Source organism: Rattus norvegicus, chromosome 15 (genome assembly GCF_036323735.1).
Source record: "Rattus norvegicus strain BN/NHsdMcwi chromosome 15, GRCr8, whole genome shotgun sequence".
Taxonomy (NCBI): Eukaryota; Metazoa; Chordata; class Mammalia; order Rodentia; family Muridae; genus Rattus; species Rattus norvegicus.
In genome coordinates, this window is record NC_086033.1 from 33009469 (window position 1) to 33032345 (window position 22877).

At 46.4% G+C, this 22877-nt stretch overlaps 1 protein-coding gene and 1 long non-coding RNA gene across 11 annotated transcripts; one reads left to right on the forward strand and one right to left on the reverse strand.

The window, feature by feature from the left end:
- Positions 1–5901: 5901 nt before the first annotated feature.
- Positions 5902–17939, forward strand: Dcaf11 (DDB1 and CUL4 associated factor 11). Of its 10 annotated transcripts, none has more exons than XM_017599685.3 (16): positions 5902–7396; positions 7623–8233; positions 8333–8700; positions 10173–10300; positions 10865–10992; positions 11248–11312; positions 11580–11680; positions 11888–12034; positions 12241–12295; positions 12612–12680; positions 13008–13065; positions 13160–13345; positions 14430–14583; positions 14987–15139; positions 16905–17011; positions 17113–17939. In XM_017599685.3, the coding sequence occupies exons 3-16, from the start codon at positions 8546–8548 to the stop codon at positions 17254–17256; spliced, it is 1650 nt and encodes a 549-aa protein (XP_017455174.1). In that variant the 5' UTR covers positions 5902–7396; positions 7623–8233; positions 8333–8545; the 3' UTR covers positions 17257–17939. The 10 variants fall into 10 exon arrangements, 8 of the variants coding, with proteins under 8 accessions (XP_017455174.1, XP_063130323.1, XP_006252033.1 ...); XM_063274253.1 differs by having other exon boundaries at positions 8333–8677; XM_006251971.5 differs by having other exon boundaries at positions 7623–7890.
- Positions 17940–20297: 2358 nt separating this feature from the next.
- Positions 20298–22877, reverse strand: LOC102552219 (uncharacterized). The gene is made up of 3 exons (XR_596126.4): positions 21799–22877; positions 21546–21581; positions 20298–20475 (listed from the first exon to the last, which is right to left on the reverse strand). It is a non-coding gene; the product is annotated as an uncharacterized LOC102552219 (long non-coding RNA).

The window sequence follows — 22877 nt, forward strand, 5'->3', positions numbered from 1 at the left end:
CCTTTAAGTCCGTCTTATATAGCCGACTCTGCCGTTAAGAGGGAAAAGAGCAGTGAAAAGAAAACATAGGAGAGGGTTGGGGATTTAGCTCAGTGGTAGAGCGCTTGCCTAGGAAGCGCAAGGCCCTGGGTTCGGTCCCCAGCTCCGGAAAAAAAAAAAAAAAAGAAAACATAGGAGAGAAGAAGATTCAGAAATGGGACCCTCCAGGAAAGAGGCAGGGGAACTTGAGCCCCAGATACCTCTTGCATAGCACCAAGCCTTAAATATGAATAAAATTGGCCCACGTGGCAGATAAGAGAAGCATGATTAAAATTCTTTTGAGTTTTAGTCTTGTTCGCTTGCTTGCTTTGGGTTTTGTTTGGAGTTTGTATGTTTGCTTGAGACAAGGTTTCCTACAGCCCAGATTGGTGTTACAGAAAACATGTTACAGAAGTTAGTAGTGAATTCCTGATCCTCCTGCCTCCACCTCCCAAATGCTGGGGTTACAGGTGTGTTACCATGCCCAGCCTTGGCTTTAGATTTGGTTCCCTCCCCCTTCCCATTCTTTCTTCTTCTCAGTTTTGTTTTACCTGCAATACCAGAGTGGAATCTAGGGCCCCAGGAAGGCCAGCAAGTGGCCTAACATTGACTTACATTCCAGGTTGGTTTTATAAGGCAGGTCTCACTGTGCAGCCCTGCCTACATTGGTGCTCTCCACGCTCTTGCCTTGACTCCTAAGTACTGGAATTACAGGAATATACACCACACCCAGCCAACACATTGTACAGAAAATAGCTGTAATCGAATAAACTCTTATAGTCACCCTTGAATACATCACCTGGAGAAATGGAGCTTTGGTAGACACCACATGCCCCTGCCTCTATCATAGCCCTTCCCTCTTGCCACAGATAGGATTACAATGTCCATTTCCTTGCATGTTTATAGTTTTCTCACCCAAATGTGGACACTTATCCACTATGGCTTAGCCTCCCCTGGCCTGTTTACAAATTGTAAAATGTTTTGGGTTGAAGCCAGTGCCTTGTGTGAATGCTAGGAAGCGTTCCACACAAACCAACATCTTCAACCATTCCGTTGCTTGGTTTTCGAAGACAGGCTCACCCTACATAGCTTTGGCTGGCCTTGTTTTTGCTGTGTGGCTGATCTCAAACTCTCTTCCTGCCCTCACTTCCAAGTGCTGGCACTATGGCCACGCCCCATCCCGCCCAGCTTTATGTGTATTTCATTTGTGTTTTAAATCTATCAACTTGCAGATGTCTCCTCTAGTCCTTCCATCTTTTTCAAGTCAGCTGTTTGGAAGGATCTAGACATGGGTGTTGACTGCTTGGGTTAATTAATACACAGGTATCTACAAAGCAGACATCCTCGGGCCCTGCCATAAGAGCGAGAATACGTTTTTTGTTTTTTTTGTTTTGTTTTGTTTTTTGTTTTTTTTTTTTTTTTTTTTTGGTTCTTTTTTTCGGAGCTGGGGACCGAACCCAGGGCCTTGCGCTTCCTAGGTAAGCGCTCTAACCACTGAGCTAAATCCCCAGCCCCGAGAATAAGTTTTATACAAGCATGTCTCCCTTAACTTTCTCCTCCATGGCCTGTGGCCTACTTTATTCCTGAACAGCACGACTGTTGCCTATTTTCCTTTGTCCACCATCTTTAAAATGACGTAGTCTCCTATTATCTTTGAGTTTTGTTTTCTGAAACAGAGTCCCATATATTCCAAGCTGGCCTTGAGGATTGCTGGTCCTCTGGCCTCCTGTCTCCAGAGACAAGCCAAAATCACCAAACCAGGTTGACGCAATGCTGGCAACACCACCCAGAGCCTTGTATGTGCCAGGCAAATGCTGTACCAACTAAGCTACATTCCCCAGCTTTCAAAAGGATAGCCAGTTACTTATCTCTCTCTCTCTTTCTCTCTCTCTCTCTCTCTCTCTCTCTCTCTCTCTCTCTCACACACACACACACACACACACACACACACACACACACACGAGTTTCTAGATTTAAACACTTTGCACTTAATAAATTATATGTACTAGTGTTCAAGTCCACCTACCTTTGCCAATGAAAACTTGGCTGAGTCATTTTAACAAGAGCCTAATGGTTCCTGCCTGTTTCCCTGCTAACATGGATTGTTGTAATAAACATCTTGCATATTTTATGCCCCAGACCTGGAATCAACCAGCTGCTAAAAACTGGAATCTTTCCATAGAAACAGTATGTAAAAGCTACACACTCCTGAGCATGGTGGCACACACCTCTAACCTCAGACACAGACGGTGTAGAGTTTGAGACCAGCCTGACACAGTGCCCAGGCTGGGCTCAGCTTCCTGGGTGCTGGGGTCACAGGCACCAGAAGCCACAACTTTGACTTGTCTCAAAAACATAGACCAGAGGGTTGGCAAAATGGCTCAGTGGGTGAAGGTGCCTGTTGCCACGACCTGACAACCTGAGTTCAATTCTTGAGACTCACATAGTAGGAAAACCAACTCTCCATAATCACATACACACACACACACACACACACACACACACACACACACACACACACCACACACCAAGCCTGACAACCTGAGTTCGGTCCTTGAGACTCACATAGTAGAACTGACTCTCCACAATCACATGCACACACACACCTCACACACACATATGCACACACACATTCACCCAGGCATGCACACATAAATGGTAAAACTTGTAAAAATAGCAAATAAAACACAATCTGTGCACTATGCTCATAGAGCTGTCATTCTTTCTAGATCTTCCCAGTGCTAAAGGAAGATAAAACGCCATATCGATTACTTTCCTATTGCTGTGACAAAACACCATGACAACTTACAGAGACTTTATTGGGATTCCAGGTCCAGAAGGTTTAGACTTCATGATGGGGCTGGAGGGATGGCTCAGAGTGTAAGTGTATGCGCAGCTCTTGCAGAAGAACCAGGTTCAATTCCCAGCACCCCCGTGGTGGTTCCCAATAATCCATAACTCCATTTCCCTACTTTTCATCTGATCTCAGTGAATATGAAGCATGTATACGGTGTGTATTGTATATACAGGCAAGATATTCACGCATAAGATCAAATGTATAAATAGCTGGTGGTAGTGGTACACCAGTTATTAATCCCAGCATTCAGGAGGCAAAGGCAGGAGGATCTCTAAGTTAAAGGCCAGCCTGGTCTACATAGCAAGTTCCAGGACAGCCAGGGCTACGTAGAGAAACACCATCTTGGAAAAAAAACAAGCAAGCAAACAAACAAAAACAAAAAAATAAAAAGTAAAGTCCATGAGGGGAGCAGAATGGAGGTGTGGTAGCGGGAGTAGGAACTGGTAGCTCACATCTTCAACAGAAAGCAGGAAGTGGAGATGGAAAAGTGGGGGCAGCATGGGCTATGGTCAAATTTAACTCTCAGAGCTGATCTTTAGTGTCTTACCTCCTCCAGCGAGGCCACACCTTCTTTTTCAGTTAATTTTTTTAAATGATGTTGAGGTCTGTGTTGCCCAGGCTAGTCTTTTTTTTTTTTAAGATTTATTTATTTTATTTATATGAGTACACTGTCGCTGTCTTCAGACACACCAGAAGAGGGCATCAGATCCCATTACGCATGGTTGTGAGCCACCATGTGGTTGCTGGGAATTGAACTCAGGACCTCTGGAAGAGCAGTCAGCGCTCTTAACCTCTGAGCCATCTCTCCAGCCTCTGAGGCCATACCTTCTAAACCTACCCAAAGAGTTTCACACCAACAGGGCAACAAGTATTCAAATACTGGAGATAATGGAAGACATTTATAATTCAAACTACTCCAACCCTTGATAATCTTATGGTACTTACCATCCAAAATCGGGGTTAAAAGATGGATCAGGTGGTGCATACCTGCAGTCACAGCCACTTGAAGGACAAGGTGTACAGGCTGCAAGTCAGGGCTATCCTGGGCAACTCAATGAGCCCTTGTCTCAAATTCAAAAGTAAAAAAGAGAGCACTAGAAGTGTAGTTCAGTTGTAGAATAATAGGAGTACAGGTTTTATTTTATAAAACAAAGCACACATTCATACACACACACACACAACTTCTTTTTTATGTGTATAGCTTGTCAGCTTGCACATATATCTGTGTACATATGTATCAGAACCAGAGTTACAGATGGTTGGGAGCCACCATGTGGATTCTCTGTCCTTGGAAAAAAACACCCAGTGCTCTTAACCACTGAGCCATCTATCCTGTCCTCCCCAAGGCCCCCAAATCTAATTCTTAAGAATGTAAGACCACTTAGGATGTAATCTTCAATTGGTAGAACTCTTCTTCCCTGGCATGTATGAAGCCCTAGTTTCGATCTAAGTTCTATATGAAACTGAGTGTGCTGGTACATAGCTTGTATTTCTCAGCATTCACACATGAGAGGTGTGGAGTTCTGAGTTATTCTCAGCTATGTAGTGGATTCCAGATCAGCCTAGGCTACATGAGATTCTGTCTCAAAAAAGACATGAGAGTATTAGAATATTTCATCACTATCCAATTGTTTTTCTTTTCTTTTCTTTTTTTAGGAGCTGGGGACTGAACCCAGGGCCTTGCGCTTGCTAGGCAAGCGCTCTACCACTGAGCTGAATCCCCAACCCCCAATTGTTTTCTAATAAACAGATTTTAAAGTCCCTAGATAAATTAGCACACTTCTCCCCTTCTTTCTTATAGTTTGTAAACACTGGTGTGGGCATCAGTCACTTCAGAAGACTGAGCTCCTACAATCCCCAGGCTCCTGAGTTGCAATGAGAGAGAAGGAAAACTTGCCATCCTCTCCCCCAAAGATCAGGTTGCCCTCTAGTGGAGCTGCTCGAGGACAAAACAACAGGCAAACCTGAACAGGAAGTCAACCAACTGACATTTACTTAATAATTAGCCAACCTGGTCTGAAAATGGGTTCTGAAAGAAGAGAAAACTCTCTGTGGTTAAAGTGTCTTAGTGTAACTGGGGACGGCAAAAGTTGCTCAAATTCAAAGCACTTTACAAATTCACCAAGCATTGAAAACGCCAAGAATATACGTAGGGGTGTTTCCACTTCCTCCCTGTGATTTTTTTTTAAAGATCTATCTATCTATTATATATATAAGTACACTGTAGCTGTCTTCAGGCACACCAGAAGAGGGCATTAGATCTCATAACAGATGGTTGTGAGCTACCATGTGATTTGAACTCAGGACCTCTGGAAGAGCAGTCAGTGCTCTTAACCACTGAGCCATCTCTCCAGCCCCCCTCCCTGTGTTTTATATACATATTATTAATTTATTGATATTTCTCCTCTTCTTAGCACTTACAAATCTTAAACATAGTCAAACTGCAACTCTGTTATCAAAACAGGAGGGACAGGCTGGGAAGGTGGTTCAGTAATAAAGTACAAGCAGGAGCACCTGAATTCTGGTCCCCGGTACCCAATCTGAAAAGTCCAGCACTGCCCATGTCATGTGACTGGAATGCCAGGGCTAAGAAGCTGACAGAAGAATTCCTTTGCTGGCTAGCCAGTATGGCCAATTGGCTAGCTCCAAATTAAGTGAGAGGCCTCGTCTCAAAAACTAAGTTGGTAAAAATGTTTTTAAAGAAGACATGAAAGTAGGAGGGGCTTGAAGAGGGAGTATGAGAGGGAGGGAGGGGGAGCAGTTGGAGTGGCTGTGACCAAGATATACTGTATATATCTATAAAATTCTTAAAAAGTAGATAAAAGATACTCTAAATAATTTGGAAATTTTTGAGGAAGACACCAGCCATCCACTTCAGGCCTCTACACCAATTGATACATATGTTCACAAGCACCAGAACACACTTGACCACACAAACACAGACCTTTTTTCTGTACCTAATCATAATGTTTTGTTCATGTTATACCTTTGTTATTGTCCATTTTGTTATTTACTTGCATAAAGATTGGATTTTTTAAATTTTAAAAATTTTAATTTTTAAAAAAATTTAATTTTTTTTATTTGGGTGGGTGTAGATGAGTAGGGAGGTACACGTGTGAGTTCTGAGGACAACTCATAGGAGTCCATTCTCTCCTAAGTCATAAGACTTAGTAGTAAGCACCTTTATCTAGCAAACACCCTTACCTGCTGAACCATCTCACTGGCTCAAATTTGATTATTTTTATATTTTACGAAGAAGTGCAACAACATTGGTTTTGTTGTTGTTGTTGCTGCTGCTGCTGTTGTGTGTGTGCGTGCGTGCGTGGGCAAGTTTGATTATTGATAGAAGTATCACTAGGTCACAGTTCAGGGCTATGAGGACTGGCTAGGACCGGTTAGAAAGATAAAGCATCTCTCAGATAAGACATTGTGAAAAGGTGCAAGAGTAGAAATAAGACACTTATAGGCACATTTGATTGGAAGACAAAAATTTTAATAATTTTTAAAAGATTTTATTTATTTACTGTATGCACGTGAGTACACTGTGGCTTTCTTCAGACACAACAGAAGAGGGCATCAGATCCCATTACAGATGGTTGTGAGCCACCATGTGGTTGCTAGAAATTGAACTCAGAGGACCTTGGCAAGAGCAATCAGTGCTCTTAATCACTGAGCCATCTCTCCAGCCCTAGATAAAATTTTTAAATGAAGTTAGTAATCAGGTTGGGAAGTCTGTATTTGAAGTAATATATATTAAAAAAAAAAAACGGAAAAAAATCACTGGTCAGCTCTTAAGAACGAAATACTTTTAAGAGGATACGTGAGCAGATCAACAAATGGAAAAAGTCTCAAGTGTGGAAAAATGGCGACTGTGAAAATAAACCTCAAGTAATCAGTTAAAAAATATCTACAGAACATATAAGAATTTGAGGAGTAGTAAGGAAGGTAAAATACTTTCTAAAATTATTACAGACTTTCCAGACCAGATAACCCAGATAAATAGGAATCCTGAAAGCTCGGTGTATGTTAGAAATACCTGTCCACATAATTAATGGAGACCAGCCAAATAACAAAATGCTGGGCGCTTGTTTACAGTTAAGAATTTTACAACCAATGGGCAGTTTAACCATCGTCAGTGTGGACCGGGAGAAAATGTTGGGGTCTCCGGCCTAGAGACCAGGGGAAACCTTACAGGACCTGTCACAAGCTGGTCCAGGGTGCTGAGGTGTCCTCACGGTGGCCCTGCTCTGGGCCAAGGCCAACGTCACCAGCCTCTACGCTCCCTGGCCTGGGAAACCATCCCAGACAAGGTAGGGCTCGGCCTTGGACTCACCCAAGTTATTCATAAACCCGCAGGAGGCGGCGCGCGATTGAAGCCTAGGGAAGGTCGGCAAAGCCCAGACCCAGGGAGCGCGTGCGCACTACGCAACCGGAAAGACTCCGTGGAGGGCCGCGACATTTAGGGAGCGTCTGCAAAGACCAGGAAAGGAAGCCAGGGGTCGTCTAACAAGACCGCCGCGGGTAAGCCGGTACACAGCAGGATGGAAAGGCCTGGGTTCCACCAGTGAGGACTGCTTTCGACAGGCCGCTGGCCCTACAGCCAGGGAAAAACGGTTGAACTGGGGTTGCTGGGAGCTGAGGGAATAGGAGCGGCTGGGCATGCAGTAAAAAAAAAACACTCGAGGCCAAGCGACCTTAAGGGACCACCTCGCAGACTTTACGTCTAGCTCCGCTATCTCTAATGCAGGCCGCAGCCAATTCCAGTCCGCTACGACTTAACGCCCCCCCTTGGGTTAAGAAATTTCTCCAGCCCACCCATCAATCACCGGTCTCAGCTGTCCAATCAGCGGACCAAGGGGGCGGAACATCGAGGAGCGTCGAGTGACGTCATCAGGCCTGGCAGTCAGAGGCGTGACGGACGAGGCTCGCGACTTAGGAGCTGTTAGCCGGCGCGGCAGCGGTAGGCAGTGTAAACAGGGCCTCGCCCCTGCGGGTCCTGCGACGGCTCCTGGCTGGTGAGTGACCTCGCGTGGGGCGGTAACCGCCAGACGCCGGGGGAGGTGCTTCTCCACTTTCCCTCCCCCTGTTGTACACACCCCCGGCGCACCACGTGGGTGTGAAGCTAAACTGGAGGGGGTGTTAGGCTGACTTCTAACCTCATTGGCTGTTGCTGCTGCCGGCTCTCAAGAAATTGCTCTGATTGGTCAGCAGAAGGGGGCGTCGGGGGTCTGAGTTCTAACGCTTCTGGTTGGTTGTGTGAGATAAGCTAGTGAAGTGCGTTCTTCCGCAAGGGGTTTTGATTGGTCAGTCGGAGAGGTTATCTGGGATTCGGCCACCCTGGGCCGGGGACTTTGATAGGTGAGTTTGGCTAGGAAAATGAGAAATTCCTCTTCATGGACTCTCATTAGTACGGTAGGGTTGCACCCTAGGTTTCATGTGGCTTTCTTTGCTTCACAGGATTGAGGAAGGTTTATGTTCCCGAAACCTTGGGAGCTGTCATAGCTAAAGAGAAGGAAATCTCAGTCTCCTAGAGGGGTCACCCCTCTAAAGATAGCTTCTGCCCCGTTTCTGGAAACCCTGATATTTCTAGAGCAGGATTTGCTTTCACCAAACCCAATTTGGAGACAGGAGAAGTCCCTGCACAGGATATAAGGATGCTGTAACCAGAACATGGGATCACGGAACAGCAGCAGCGCAGGATCCGGGTCCTTAGAACCCTCCGAGGGCTTGTCCCGAAGAGGGGCTGGCCTGCGTCGTAGTGAGGAAGAAGAAGAAGAGGATGAAGATGTGGATCTGGCCCAGGTACTGGCCTATCTCCTCCGCAGGTAACTTACCCTCTGCTGTGACACTAAGTGTCATCCCAATATCTTGACCTCAACTTCAGGCAGGAAAAGTGCAGAGGATAGGGAATGGTACTGTCCCAGGACAACGTTTGTGTTTGAACAGGACCACCTTTCCCTGCTGGATGTCCATACTCTCTATGCAGCTCCATACCCAAAATGGTTCTTACCTAGGGCACGGCTTGAGGGACCTCTCAGGGGGAGTCTTTTTGGCTGTGACAACACAAATTTAATCTGTTTTCCAAGAAAATAAAACAAGAAATGGAAGAGGGATTATGGAGGAAAGGAGAGATGTGAGAAGAGTTGGGAAGGGGGTGTTAAATCACTTGCTATGTGAGATGAAGCCATGTGGATTTACTTGAAAAACAAGTTTACATCGACCTTACTAGCCCTGCTCTTAAGAAAAGAATGCCCTGAAGGGGGTGACCACCAGGAACTAAGAACGACTTGAATATTTGGCTTTGTTTGCCTGCCTGTGGTTCCTTGGGAAAAGATAAACCTAGTATCCCTTGGACATTGTGTTCTGTGCTGCATTCCTACAGCAACGGCTGTGAGAGTTGTCATTGTCAGCTTGACAGGGTCTGGAGTCACCTAGGGGACAGCACACCTAGGAGGGATGGATTCTTTAGCCTCTCTGGGCAGGTCTGGAAGGAATTATAGCGATTGGGTTCGTTGATTAGGAAGACCCACACTGAACATGAGTGGCACCAGTGCTTGGGTGTGGGTCCTAGACTGTATAAAAAGGAGAAAGGTAGCTAAACACAACCATTCATCCTGTCCTCTTCCCTGGTTGTGAATACTCTGTAGCCAGCTGTTCCTGTCCCTGCTGCTTTGACTGCCCCACCATGATAGACTCTGCCCTTGAGCCATGAGCCAAAATAAGCCTCTCTCACTGAAGGTGCTTTTGTTGGGGTATTTTATCATGACAGGAAAGGATACTAAGGAATAGAGATGGAAGTGCTTTCCTGATTCTTAGCTCTTGAACTTGGGGTATAGCTTTGTGGTAGAAGTTTATCCAGTATGCACTGAGCCCCTGGGTTCAGTCCTTAGCCCTGAGACAAATCAGTTAGTAGGTCAGTCTTTGTAGCCTGTTAGAACTCTGTGCTCTTACTCAAGAGTTCAAACTAGTTCCCTACTGTGTCTTTTTGTGTGTTTGCTTTGTTTTGTTTATTTTTGAGGCAGAGCTTCTCTGTAGCCCTGCCTGCTCTGGACCTCACTCTGTAGACCAGGCTTGCCTCGAACTCACAGAGATCCACCTGCCTCTGCCTCCCAAATGCTGGGATTAAAGGCATGCTCCACTACTGCCTGGCCCTACTATGACTTCTGGAAACTTAAAATCCAACTTCAAAATGAGAACCAAATGTACTAGGAGCTAGACAGCCATTGACTCCAGCCAGATAGCCATTGGTTAGATGGGAGAAGGGATCCCCTCCTTTATAATGGGGATCTCTCCACAGAGGCCAAGTGAGGTTGGTGCAAGGTGGAGGTGCAGCAAATTTACAACTCATCCAGGCCCTCTCAGACTCAGAGGAAGAGCATGACAGTGCCTGGGACGGTCGCCTTGGAGATCGATACAACCCACCTGGTAAGAGGAGAGGCCATCTAATGTTTTTTGGGTTTGTGTTTTCTTTGTTTTTCTTTCTTTTTTTTTTTTTTTGATTATTTATTTTATGTATATTGAATACACTGTAGCTTTCCCAGACACACCAGAAGAGGGCATCAGATCTCTTTACAGATGGTTGTGAGCCACCATGTGGTTGCTGGGAATTGAACTCAGGACCTCTGGAAGAGCAGTCAGTGCTCTTAACCACTTTCCAGTCCCTTGTGTTTTGTTTCTAAGACTGGGTCTCTCTGTATCCCTGGCTGTTCTAGAATTCTCAGTTTAATCCAGATCTGCCTTCCTCTGCCTCCCAGGTGCTGGGATGAAAGCCATGCATAACTGACAATCTGATCTTAATGTTGGAAGATGTTCACTAGACTTTTTTACCTTTAAAGTGAATCAGTCTTCTGAAGCTTAGTATGTTAAATGAAAAGAGAATTCAGGGGACGAGGGAATCCTTGTAGCCAACCACATGGAGTGGGCACAATTTTGCTAGCTCATGTCTGGGCTGTAAGTCCTGGAACGAAACTTCTTTTTTGGTACTCACAGTGGATGCAACCCCTGACACCCGGGAGCTGGAGTACAATGAGATCAAAACTCGGGTGGAATTGGCCACGGGGCGGCTAGGACTCGGGAGGACTGCTCAGGAGCATAGCTTCCCTCGAATGCTACACCAGGTAGGCCTTTCTGCCTCTCGTCAGCCTGGCAGCAGACCTGTTGAGGCCAGAAGTTCTGCTACCTCCTGAAAAAAGGATGTAAACCTCCAAGGAAACCTCACGTGTGGGGGCTCGAGTGTGTTAGCAGCCTGCATCCTGGTGCTCTGGGCTGTTTGCTTTTTGTAGCAAGAGAAATACCCTTGGAGGAGGGGACTGGGTGTGATTACAGTGGCCCTCCAGTTCTGCTAGCAATATTCCCCAATCCCTTCCATTTAGAGAGAACGGGGCCTCTGCCACCGGGGAAGCTTCTCCCTTGGAGAACAGTCTCGAGTGATGTCTCAGTGAGTATGGGGTTTTGTGGAGAGACCCTAGGGGCCAGCTAGACCTTATCTTCTATACTTGGAAGGGTGTAAGTTAAAGGTTTCTCAGAAATATTAAGACTAGTTTGAAAGGGGCTGAAGATGTGAAAGTAAACGAAATAGAGAAGTATGAAGACTGACAGGACAGACAAGGGGATTATATCCAAGGCCAAAGGGATATGCTGCATTCCGTTCTGCTGAGTCCTTCTCACTCAGAGGTCCCCTCTCCTTCTCTCTCCCCTTCTCTAGCTTCTTGCCCAATGATCTAAGCTTCACTGATACCTACTCTCAGAAGGCTTTCTGTGGCATCTACAGCAAAGATGGTCAAATCTTCATGTCCGCTTGCCAAGGTACTAGATCCTAGTCTTATTAACTGCCTTAACCTAAAACAAAATATTTCCAACTAGACTAGAAAGCCTCAGACCCAGGGAACTCAAAACCTGGCTTAGAGATGCTTAGCCTCGAGATGGTGCATCGAGAGAGAAGTCAGATACATCAAGCAAATGAGAAGACTACAAGGAAGAGAGTCCATACTTTTGCCTGATTCCTCTCTGCAGATCAAACAATCCGACTGTACGACTGTCGGTATGGCCGCTTCCACAAGTTTAAAAGCATCAAGGCCCGGGATGTAGGCTGGAGTGTCCTGGATGTGGCCTTCACTCCTGATGGAAACCACTTCCTGTACTCCAGCTGGTCTGACTACAGTGAGTGTGGGCCCCACCTCTGCCGTGTCTCCAGCTTGGGACCTGAGGCCATCATGTGTTCTCTTCTAAGATGAGATACCATGCTGTGTCCTCAGAGAATCGCTCCAGATTTCTCTGACATCTCTGCCATTCGCTTTATCCCTTCTTGGTTTTACTTCCATTCTCTCTCCCTCAATCCTGAAGAACCCTTGTTTCTCTTCTCTCAGTTCATATCTGCAGCATCTATGGGGAAGGAGACACACACACTGCCCTGGATTTAAGGTATTGGCTTTTTCTTGTCACACTTATCAGAGACTTCTCCAAGAAGGCTTTCCAGGAGTGCCTCTTGAGCTGAGCTCCCACCCAGATGAACAAGTACACCGCTTGCAATTTCTCTGTGTGGCTTCCTGAGAGCACTACCCATCCTGTGAGCTCTAGTTTACAGGCTTACTTCCGGGTTCTCAGAGGTGATCTGCATGCTAGCATGGGTTGGTGGGTCTTCTGCGTCCCCTTCTTTATAATCTTTGTCACATGCTTGCTAGGTTGACAAAAAGCAAAAGGACATCCACTTAGCCTAGCTCCTCCTTTGCTTCCGTAGGCCAGATGAACGTCGCTTTGCTGTCTTTTCCATTGCTGTCTCCTCAGATGGACGAGAAGTACTAGGAGGGTGAGCATTGTGGGAAATGTCTACCTTGATTGGGGAGGTAAGAATTCTGCCAGAGGTAGTCTCTGCTGTTAACAGAGACGGCACTACCAGCTGTGGAAAACAACTTGCCTTCTCCAAGGTCAAGGTTTACGAGTTGCTTCACTCTTGCTCACCAGTTCCCTGCATGAGGTCGAAGGTCTCAGGCCTCCTTGAAAGCTAAGCTGCTGCTCTGTCCATATGTGAAAGAACACAAGAGCTCACTCCCTAGTTGAGTTCCTCCGCAGGAATCTCCTGAGAACACAGAGAAATAGTCTTGGCTCTACAACCCTCTTATCTCATGTCTTACAGAGCCAATGATGGCTGCCTTTATGTCTTTGACCGTGAACAAAACCGGCGTACTCTTCAGGTATTGTTTGTGAAACAAAAACATCCTCCTTCTGGTCTTTGACCTATTTCAAGACTCGAGAAACCCTAAAACCCTTAGCTTCCTGTTCCTCTAGATTGAGTCTCATGAGGATGATGTGAATGCAGTGGCCTTTGCTGACATAAGCTCCCAGATCCTGTTCTCTGGGGGAGACGATGCCATCTGCAAAGTGTGGGACCGACGCACCATGCGGGAGGATGACCCCAAGCCTGTGGGGGCACTGGCTGGCCACCAGGATGGCATCACCTTCATTGACAGCAAGGTAGGCAGAGAGACAAGGCTGCATAGCTATGCTCTTAAGGTTCTGATTGCCCAGGAGGGTGTGACAGGGACTGGTTTGGAAATCCAAAAGCTCCTCTTTAGAGTATGCAGGAACTGGAGTTTAGGAGAAGTGTTTAAGCCAAGAAACACGCATGTCTTCTGTGCACCTCTTAGGAGGTCAGTCTACAAAGACCAAGGCAGGACTTACAAGATGGGGCTGGGGAGATGGCTCAGTGGTGAAGAGCTGTTCTTCCACAGGACTCAGATTCAGTTCCCAGCACATACAGCAGCTCACAACCATCTGTAACTCCAGTTCCAGGAGATCAAATGCAGGCAAAACACCCATACACATAAATAAATTACTAAAGAAAGTAGAAAACCATTTAGTCCAAGTTAGAATGAGGAACACAGCTGGTACTCTGTGATAGGCATTTTCTCTCCCTCGGTGACACAGATATAGGCCAGATTAGACCAGATTAAAAGTAGATGGGGCTGGGGATTTAGCTCAGTGGTAGAGCGCTTACCTAGGAAGCGCAAGGCCCTGGGTTCGGTCCCCAGCTCCGAAAAAAAGAACAAAAAAAAAAAAAAAAGTAGATAAAGGCAGGTTTATTAGGAGGCAGCTCTCGGGTGGGTTCATCAATCACACAGGTGGAGGTCAGTGAAGGCACACATCCAGGCTAACTTAAGGAGGGTTATGGAGCTTAGGCGAACAGTGATGATGTTCCAGCCAGAAGCTAGGATTGTGTCTATGCGTGGTCAAACCTGAGTCCCTGATCAGGCACTCTTGGGTAGGCTTCTGGAAACACAAAGACTAGGAATTACGACATGTTAGCCCAGAGTTTCTCCAAGTGGGCAGGGGAGTTTCTCTGAGCAGGCAGGGTTGACAGAAGGCAGGCAGATGGGGTTTCCTAGCTTGTGTGGGGGATGGACAGAGGTTCCAGCCTTATTCTCTGGACAAAACCCTGGAGATGAGGAGATCTGAAGCAGGACATCAAAGGTGCGCTCATCTGGATGAGCAGAGGCACTGCGCTGGCAGCCCAAGGCTTGACAGGTTCTCGTGCATCTGTCCATTCTTGCATTCCTAGGGTGATGCCCGGTATCTCATCTCCAACTCCAAAGATCAGACCATTAAGCTCTGGGATATCAGACGCTTTTCCAGCCGAGAAGGCATGGAAGCGTCACGACTGGCTGCCACACAGCAGAACTGGGACTATCGCTGGCAGCAGGTGCCCAAGAAAGGTAAGAGTCAGGATGAAGCTAAGGCCTGGGAGGCAAAAGTTGGCTGTGGCTAAAGTACATGACCACTAGGATGACCTGGATGGTTGTCTGTTGCCGGGGAGTCCCAGAGCCCTCCCCTCAGTCTTTTCCTTTAGACCTTTTATTGGTTAAAGCATGAAGGAGAGGGATTCCAAGGCTTGGGGGACATAAAACCCACCAACACAAGAGTATTTTAGTATCGACATTGTCAACTCAGCAGGGCCGTATTGGTGACTTTTCTCACATGGGGAAAGTCAGCTGTTTACAGCTGGGTAGCCTGTTGTCTTTGAGTGTTGATCTTCATGAAGAGCTGGTGGCACAGGACAGTTCACTCACTCGCTCAGCTAAGGCTCACCTCCAACACCCATGTATTATCCTTACCCAGCCTGGAAGAAGTTGAAGCTCCCAGGTGACAGCTCCTTGATGACCTACAGAGGCCATGGAGTGCTTCACACTCTGATCCGATGCCGATTCTCCCCAGCCCACAGCACGGGCCAGCAGTTCATCTACAGCGGCTGTTCTACTGGCAAAGTGGTTGGTAAGGATGTTGTGAGAACAGGCCTTAAGAGGGGCAGGCACTGGGGCTGGGGATTTAGCTCAGTGGTAGAGCGCTTACCTAGGAAGCGCAAGGCCCTGGGTTCGGTCCCCAGCTCCGAAAAAAAAAAAAAACCAAAAAAAAAAAAAAAAAAAAAAGAGGGGCAGGCATGTTTCTCTGGCATTCCCTCTGTAACTACAGTGAGCACCTTAATAACAGCTAAGGGAGATTTCATCTAGCTTGGAGCAGGAAAGGCTTAAACAAGGAACTAGGAAGTATTTGTATGCACTTTTAATTAAGAAAGGGAACATAGAATGCTAGTTAGTAAATAAATTACCAAAAACATAATCCTGGTTTCACCCAGTCAAGGGAAAGGATCACAGGTGAAAGGTGGGAGGGCCACAGAGACAAGCAAATGACAGAAGGGCAGCATTGAGTTGCTGGGCATAGGAACTCTTGCCTGTGATTCTACATTAGGAGGTGAAGAGTTGCTGTGAGTTCAAGGCCAGCCTGCACTACATCATCAGTTTGGGCCAGATCAGCTATAAAGCGAGGCCCTGCCTCTCAGAGTAAAAGGCAACATGAGTAGGAAACGTCACAGAGGCTCTAAAGCGGGCTAAGGAGATGTCAGGCAGCACTTGCTGTGCAAGCATGAAGATCTGAGCTCAGGTCCCCAGACCCCACTCATGGTGATACAATGAATCCCCATTGCCCAGGTTGGGGGAGCTGCAGGAGGGTCCCAGAACTTGTAGGCCAACCAGTCTAGCCAAGTCAGCAAGCTACCAGTTTCTCAGCCAGACAGTGGTGTCACATGCCTTTAATTGCAGTACTCGGGAGGCAGATGCAGGTAGATCTCGGAGTTTGAGGCCAGCCTGGTCTGCAAGAGTAAGTTCCAGGACAGCCAGGGCTACATAGTGAGACCCTGTGTCCCCTGCCATGCAAAATAAAACAAAGTAAAACAAAAGAAATAAATGAGGAAGGAAGACTCATCTCAAAAACATAAAGTAGAGAGTGGTCAGAGTACCCGTGGTCTCCACATACGCATGCATTCACTGGCAGATGTTGCACCCACTCAACCACACACTGACTAAAGTTGGAAGAGCAGAAGTGTGCTTGTCAGACAATGAACACATGCACGAATCTACCCCGGGCTGAGATTTACTGTTGGTACCTTCAATGCCTTGATAAAAGTGTCTATTTTATCTTATTTTTATGAGGCAGGGTTTCTCTGTGTAGTCCTGGCTGTCCTGGAACTTACTCTGTAGACCAGCGTGGCCTCAGAGATTCACCTGCCTCTGATTCCCGAGTGCTAGGATTAAAGGCATGAGCCAGGCCTGACACTGGTACAAGTTTTAAAGCCAGTGCATTTCTGTTTTTCATTTTGTTTGAGAATGGAACAGTGTAACCCAGACTGGTCTTGCAACTATAAACCTAGGGCAGGCCTTGAACTCCTGCCTCCTGCTTTCACCAGTGTTGAGGGTCAGGAGCTCAAGGCCAGCCCTAGGTTTATAGTGTGTTTTCTTCACAGTCGTCCTTGAGACAGTAGCTAAAGGCCAGGGATCCCACATTCCATTCCATACCTTCAACCCAAGGTAGGAGAAGGCACAAGAGAAGGAGGCAGGTAGAGCACCATCCTCTGAGGTGGCCCTTGCTCCCATGGGCAAGTAGGATGCTGCCTGGGAAGCAAGTCAGTGGTGCCGCTGTGGGGGCTGAAGGGCAGTGGGAAGTTCCTCCAGCAGCCCTGTCTACTCTGGCTTTTCCTGCACAGTATATGACCTCTTAAGCGGCCACATTGTGAAGAAGCTGACCAATCACAAGGCCTGTGTGCGTGATGTCAGTTGGCATCCCTTTGAAGAAAAGATTGTCAGCAGTTCGGTGAGGTTACAGGGGTTGGGGTGGGAGGACCCACCCATGTGCCTAGAACTGGGACCTGGGAGGGGCATCTCCCTGACTGCTTGCCACTTTCTGATCTGCAGTGGGATGGGAGCCTACGCCTGTGGCAGTACCGCCAAGCTGAGTACTTCCAGGATGACATGACCGAGTCTGACAGGAACAGAGTCTGTTCCAGTGGCCCTGCTCCGGTGCCCTGCCCATCTGTGGCCTTTTCCTCACCTCAGTAGATCTGACCTCCAGTTCTGTGTAGGGTGAATTCTCAGCATATTCTCTGCCTCCTCCTTCCTTTCCCCATTTGGGGAGTAAGTGGAAGAACTGCTGACACTGGGTAGTGAGAGACAGAAACCCAGAGTCTGGGCCCAGGCTGAGCCTGGACTACCCGTCCCCAAACTGGGCCAAGTGGTTTCCTCATGCATTCATACCCAGTCTGCTTGGATTTCTATCTCTAGCCAGAATGTGGCCGGACATCCATTATCTGGGGTGCAGCTTCTGCCAACAAGAGTCTTGAGTGTTTTAATCATGTTCTGATGTTAGATATGGCTCATAGTGTAGACACGAGGTCTAAATAGACCCATTAGCCTTTTGCCCAGGTCTTCACACCAAGAGTTAGATTGACCAACCAGGGCCCAGTATACTGGCCTTTCTTTCTGAGATCTTTGAGGGAGGACAGGGTGGGCAGGGACGTGTTTCCTCAGCACCCTCTGGGGTAGGAACTGTGTCTGCTCTCATACTTGGCCTTTGAAGTGAAGAGACTGGTCTGATGTGTGGGTCTCAGAAGCTCCGCAGGGCCCTACTTGCCATTGGATCCTGTCTTTGCTGGTGGCCAGCAGCTTCAACAAAAGAGGATAAAACAGGACTTCTTCCACCTTTTCACTGGCTGTGGCTCTCCCAATAAACTGTCTGTGGGAAACTGGCTTCCTTTTCTTCTATCTGGGGTCTGTTGTCTTCTCACTTCAGGGAAGCAGGTTTAAACCGGCTGCAGCACTAAATACTGTAATCTCCTTACTTGGAACTAAGGACAAAGGACCAGGAGTTGAAGGTCATCCTCAGCTACATACATAATCGGGGTGGGGCTAGACCATTGTTACTTGAGAGCCTGTCTCAGAAAAACCAAATAATAAAAGTTCCAACAGAGAGTATGCTACTCTATAAGAGAAATACACTTTGATGACTCCAAAAAAAAAAAAAAAAAATCTACAGGGGCTGGAGAGATGGCTCAGAGGTTAAGAGGTCCTGACTTCAAATCCCAGCAACCACATGGTGGCTTACAACCATCTGTAATAAGTTCTGATGCCCTCTTCTGGTGTGTCCGGACAGCTTCAGTGTACTCATATAATTAATAAATAAATCATTTTTTAAAGTGGTACAAATCCAGATATTTAAAAAAAAAGAAAAAAAAAGACTAGCCTACTTCTCGGCCTTTAAAAAAAGAAAGTTCTACAATAACTTCATAAAGCTAGTAACAGGCTTTCCTCTCCAACCCAGGAACTGCACTGTGTCGATCTGGAGACAGTAGATGATAAGCACATTTTCTCTTCTAGCACAGGCGTGCTCTGCTCCAGAGCTGTTCCAGTGTAGAACTCACAGCCAGAGAACCTGAATGCTCTAGCCAGTCTTCTTAGACCCAAGCTCCTTCAGCTGGCAAGATGGCTCTTGCCCAGCGAAGATGCCTGCCACCATGCTGACAGCTGAGCTCAATGCCTGGAGTGCACACAATAGGAGGAGGAAACTCACTTCCAGACACAGACACACAAATAACTAATAAACTCCCAGCACTCGGAGTTCAAGGCCAGCCTGGACTACAAAATTAATTCCAGGACAGCCAGGGCACACAGAGAAACCGTACAGTGACAATGTTGGAGTTTTGGTTTCTTTGAAAAACAGAAATACTGTGGAAATATGTTTTCATTTTGAACCCAGGTGTGGGCTATGGGGCTGCTTCAGACTGACCACAGCAGCTGCCTGTGATTTGCCTCATGCTCTAGAAGAATCGTGATAGTTTCTGCAATTCTGTGGCATTTATAATTCTGGGGACATTTCTGAAGGTATATCAATGCTTGACCCTGAGCGGTGGCTTGTTGCTGGGTTATTTGGTTGATGGTTCTTCAAGGAGGTTGGTTGCAGATTGTTAGGTGATCATGTACAAAAGAAAAAAAGAAAAAGGAAAAAGGAGAAATTAGATATCCTGGCAGCGAAGATAAAACTTATCCCAAGGAACTCAGTACCTAGTCAGCAGGAAGATAATGTCACCCCTTTCCAGCCATTGATATTCTTTTTTTCTCTCCTATCTAGTACTAGGGGGTTGAAAGGGTGGAAGAAAGGGGTTGGAGAAAGGTATAAGAACCCACAAAGTAGGGGTTGGAGATTTAGCTCAGTGGTAAAGCACTTGCCTAGCAAGCGGGAGGCCCTGGGTTCGGTCCTCAGCTGGGGGGGGGGGGGGGACGGACAAGTAACAAAAAGAACCCACAAAGTAGCAAAAGATTAGCTACTGAGAAAAAGAGGGAGGGAGGGAGGGAGGGAGGGAGAACCCAAGCCCAAAAACAAGCCAAAGTTCAGATGAAGTAGCATCTTTCTTTCACTTACTGCAATAACAATAAACAGAGCTTTCCTGGCATGTCATACTGTCTAAGGCAATTTGTAAACTGGGTATGCACTTGAAGGGGTGGTCATAGACAAGAGTCGGGGGTGGGGGGTTGTTTTCTTGTTTGGAGGAGGACTCGCTCTCACTATGTCATCTGGGCTGGTCTCCAATGCTTGTGCCCACTTAATCCTCTAGTTTCTTTTCTCTCTGAGTAGCTAGGATGGCAGGCACATACCACACCCGCCCCCAAAAACAACAGTCCAGGGCAGGAGAGATGACTCAGCAGGTGAAGGCACTGGCCACTAGACCTATTGATCTTAGTTCAGTCTCTAAAGCTTGCATGATGAGAGAACCAACTCCTGCAAGTTGTCCTCTAATCTCTCTCTCTCTCTCTCTCTCTCTCTCTCTCTCTCTCTCTCTCTCTGTGTGTGTGTGTGTGTGTGTGTGTGTGTGTTTGTGTGTGTGCACGCGCGAGTGTTTAAAAATCGAAAACTGCCTAGAACTGAGACTGCTTATGTTAGGTCCATCACCAAATCGAAGCGGGTATGGTGGCACTTGCCTATAATCTCAGTACTTAAGAAACGGAAGCAGAGGAATTCCTAGGTCACGGTCTTAGCTACAGAGCAGTTTTGAAGGCAGCCTAGGCTGCATGAGAGCCAGTCTCAAGACAAAACAAAACACTTCCAACTTGCCTGCCCTTTGGCTCTTTGGCCCAGTGCCCTTTATTTTCTGATGATCAACTTCTGCCCAGAGCTCTCTGGTCAGTACAGGCTGCTCTTTGGGAATATATCTGGGTTCAATTCTCAGCACCCACACAGAATCACAACCGCTTGTAACTCTTGTCCTTAGAGATGTACAGCCTCTTCTGGTCTCCGTGGGCACCAGGCACACAAGTTTTGTGCAGACATGCATAGAAGCAAAATACAGATAAATAAGTTAAATACAGATAAATAAGATAAATAAGTTAAAAACAAAGTCCCTTACAGGAGGACAGAGTTTGGTTTACACTACAGGTATCAGTCCATCGCCGAGGGAAGCCAAGGCACGAATCATGGAGGAGCAACATTGGCTCATTCTCTTACGTTGAGCTAACTTTTCTTTTTTTTTTTTCTTTTTTTTTTTTTTTTTTTTTTTTTTTCCGGGGCTGGAGATTGGAGCTAACTTTTCTATAGAACCCAGAATCATTTGCAGGGGAGGGAGCTGCCCAGAGTGAGCGGGGCCCTCCTGCTAGGTCAGTCATCAAGACAATACCCCACAGTCATGTCCATAGGACAGTCTCATCTAGGTGATCTCTCCATTGAGGTTTTCCTCTCAGAGGACTCTAGGCTGTGTGAACTTGAGGGCTAGAGAGATGACTCAGCAGTTAAGAGCACTGGCTGCTCTTCCAAAGGACCCAGGTTCAATTCCCAGCACCCACATGGCAGCTCACAACTGTCTCTAACTCCAGGTCTAGGGGACCCAACACCCCCTCACAGACATAAATACAGGCAAAACACTAATGCACATGAAATACAAATAAATTAATTTAAAAAAAAAAAGAAAAAAAGAAAAAACTAACTAGAGCCAGGCAATGGTGGGAGACAGAAGCAGGTGAATGTAAGTTTAATCCCAGCCTGGTTTATAGAGTGAGTTTCAGGACAGCCAGGCTATACAAAGAAACCCTGTGTCAGGAGAAAAACAAAACAAAAAAGAGGAAGGAAGACAAATGACTAGAATAGTTTCAGTCTATCATTTCACTCCTAAGATACCAGTTCATCTAGAACTTGTAGTTCAGGGTTCCAAATTTAGAGAAAAATGTGAGTGATGCTTAAGGCCTCACAGAATATCCATTCTCTGACATTACCATACAATTCTGTTAACAAAATATATGGTACTATTTACAATAGAAATTTAGTCCTAGGGGTTGGGGATTTAGCTCAGTGGTAGAGCGCTTACCTAGCAAGTACAAGGCCCTGGGTTCAGTCCCCAGCTCTGGAAAAAAAGAAAAAAAAAATTTAGTCCTAGAGGGGGAAAAATGAACTCTTAGGGTTTTATGATCTCTAGAATTGTTTGTCGTTGGTTTTTTTGTTGGTGTGTTTTGTTTAGTTGGAGGTTTTGGTTTTGTTTTGGAGTTTGATGTCTTTGTTTGAGACAGCCTCACTATAGCCTAGGGCTGGAAAGCAGCCACTATCACTGGGCTGGAACTCACCAGGTAGATCCGGCTGGCAGTGAATGTGAGACACCATGACCAGGCAACTCTTACAAGGTCAACATTTAGTTGGGACTGGCTTATGGGTTCAAAGGTTCAGTCCATTATCATCAAGGCGGGAACATGGTAGCATCCAGGAAGGCATGGTGCAGGAGTTCTACATCTTCATCTGAAGGCTGCTAGCAGAATACTGGCTTCCAGGCAGCTAGGACAAGGGTATTAAAGCCTGTGTCCACAGTGACATGCCTACTCCAACAAGATTATATTTCCTAATAGTGCCACTGCGCCAAACATATACAAACCATGACAATCCTCCCACATCAAAAATTGTTTGGTTTGGGGGCTGGGGATTTAGCTCAATGGTAGAGCGCTTACCTAGGAAGCGCAAGGCCCTGGGTTCGGTCCCCAGCTCCGAAAAAAAGAACCAAAAACAAAAAAAAAATTGTTTGGTTTGGTTTGGCTTGGTTTTTTCAGACAGGGTTTCTCTGTGTAGTCCTGGCTGTCCTGGAACTCACTCTGTAGACCAGGCTAGCCTCGAACTTGGAGATCTTTCTACACCTGCCTCCTGAGTGCTGGAATTAAAGGCATGCGTCACCACTCAACTCAACTTTATTTCTTCTAATTAAATTTAAATTCTTACAAATATATTATAAATGAACTAAACAGTAACTAAAAGACTTTCAAGCGTGAGAGCATATTGGGTTAGATGTGGTGGTGCACACCTGCTAATCCCAGCATTTGGGAGACAAAGGTAAAAGGTAGGATTGTCCCCATTTCGTGCTAGCCAGGGAAATCAAGTAAGACTGTTTCAGAACAATGAAATGAGAAGAAAAGGGGAGAAAAGAAAAGACTGGAGACTCTGTTGCTCTGTGTCCCATCTCCACTACTGCATTAAATTGGACATGGGGCCTGGCCAGGTGGCCCAGTGTGTTCAAGTGCTTGCTTGTATGAGCCTGAAAACTGAGTTTGATCTTCAGAACTCACAGTGATAGTAGAGAACTGATCCCAAAAAGTTGTCACCTGGTATAGCAGGATTTTCTTTTTTTTTTTTTTTTCCCGGAGCTGGGGACTGAACCCAG

Bases quoted from the DNA above. Each gene is read 5' to 3' on its own strand.
- Dcaf11 (XM_017599685.3), top strand. From the start codon at position 8,546: ATGGGATCACGGAACAGCAGCAGCGCAGGATCCGGGTCCTTAGAACCC. The intron at 8,701-10,172 runs GTAACTTACCCT...ATCTCTCCACAG, and splicing joins CTGGCCTATCTCCTCCGCAG to AGGCCAAGTGAGGTTGGTGC. The intron at 13,346-14,429 runs GTAGGCAGAGAG...TTGCATTCCTAG, and splicing joins TCACCTTCATTGACAGCAAG to GGTGATGCCCGGTATCTCAT.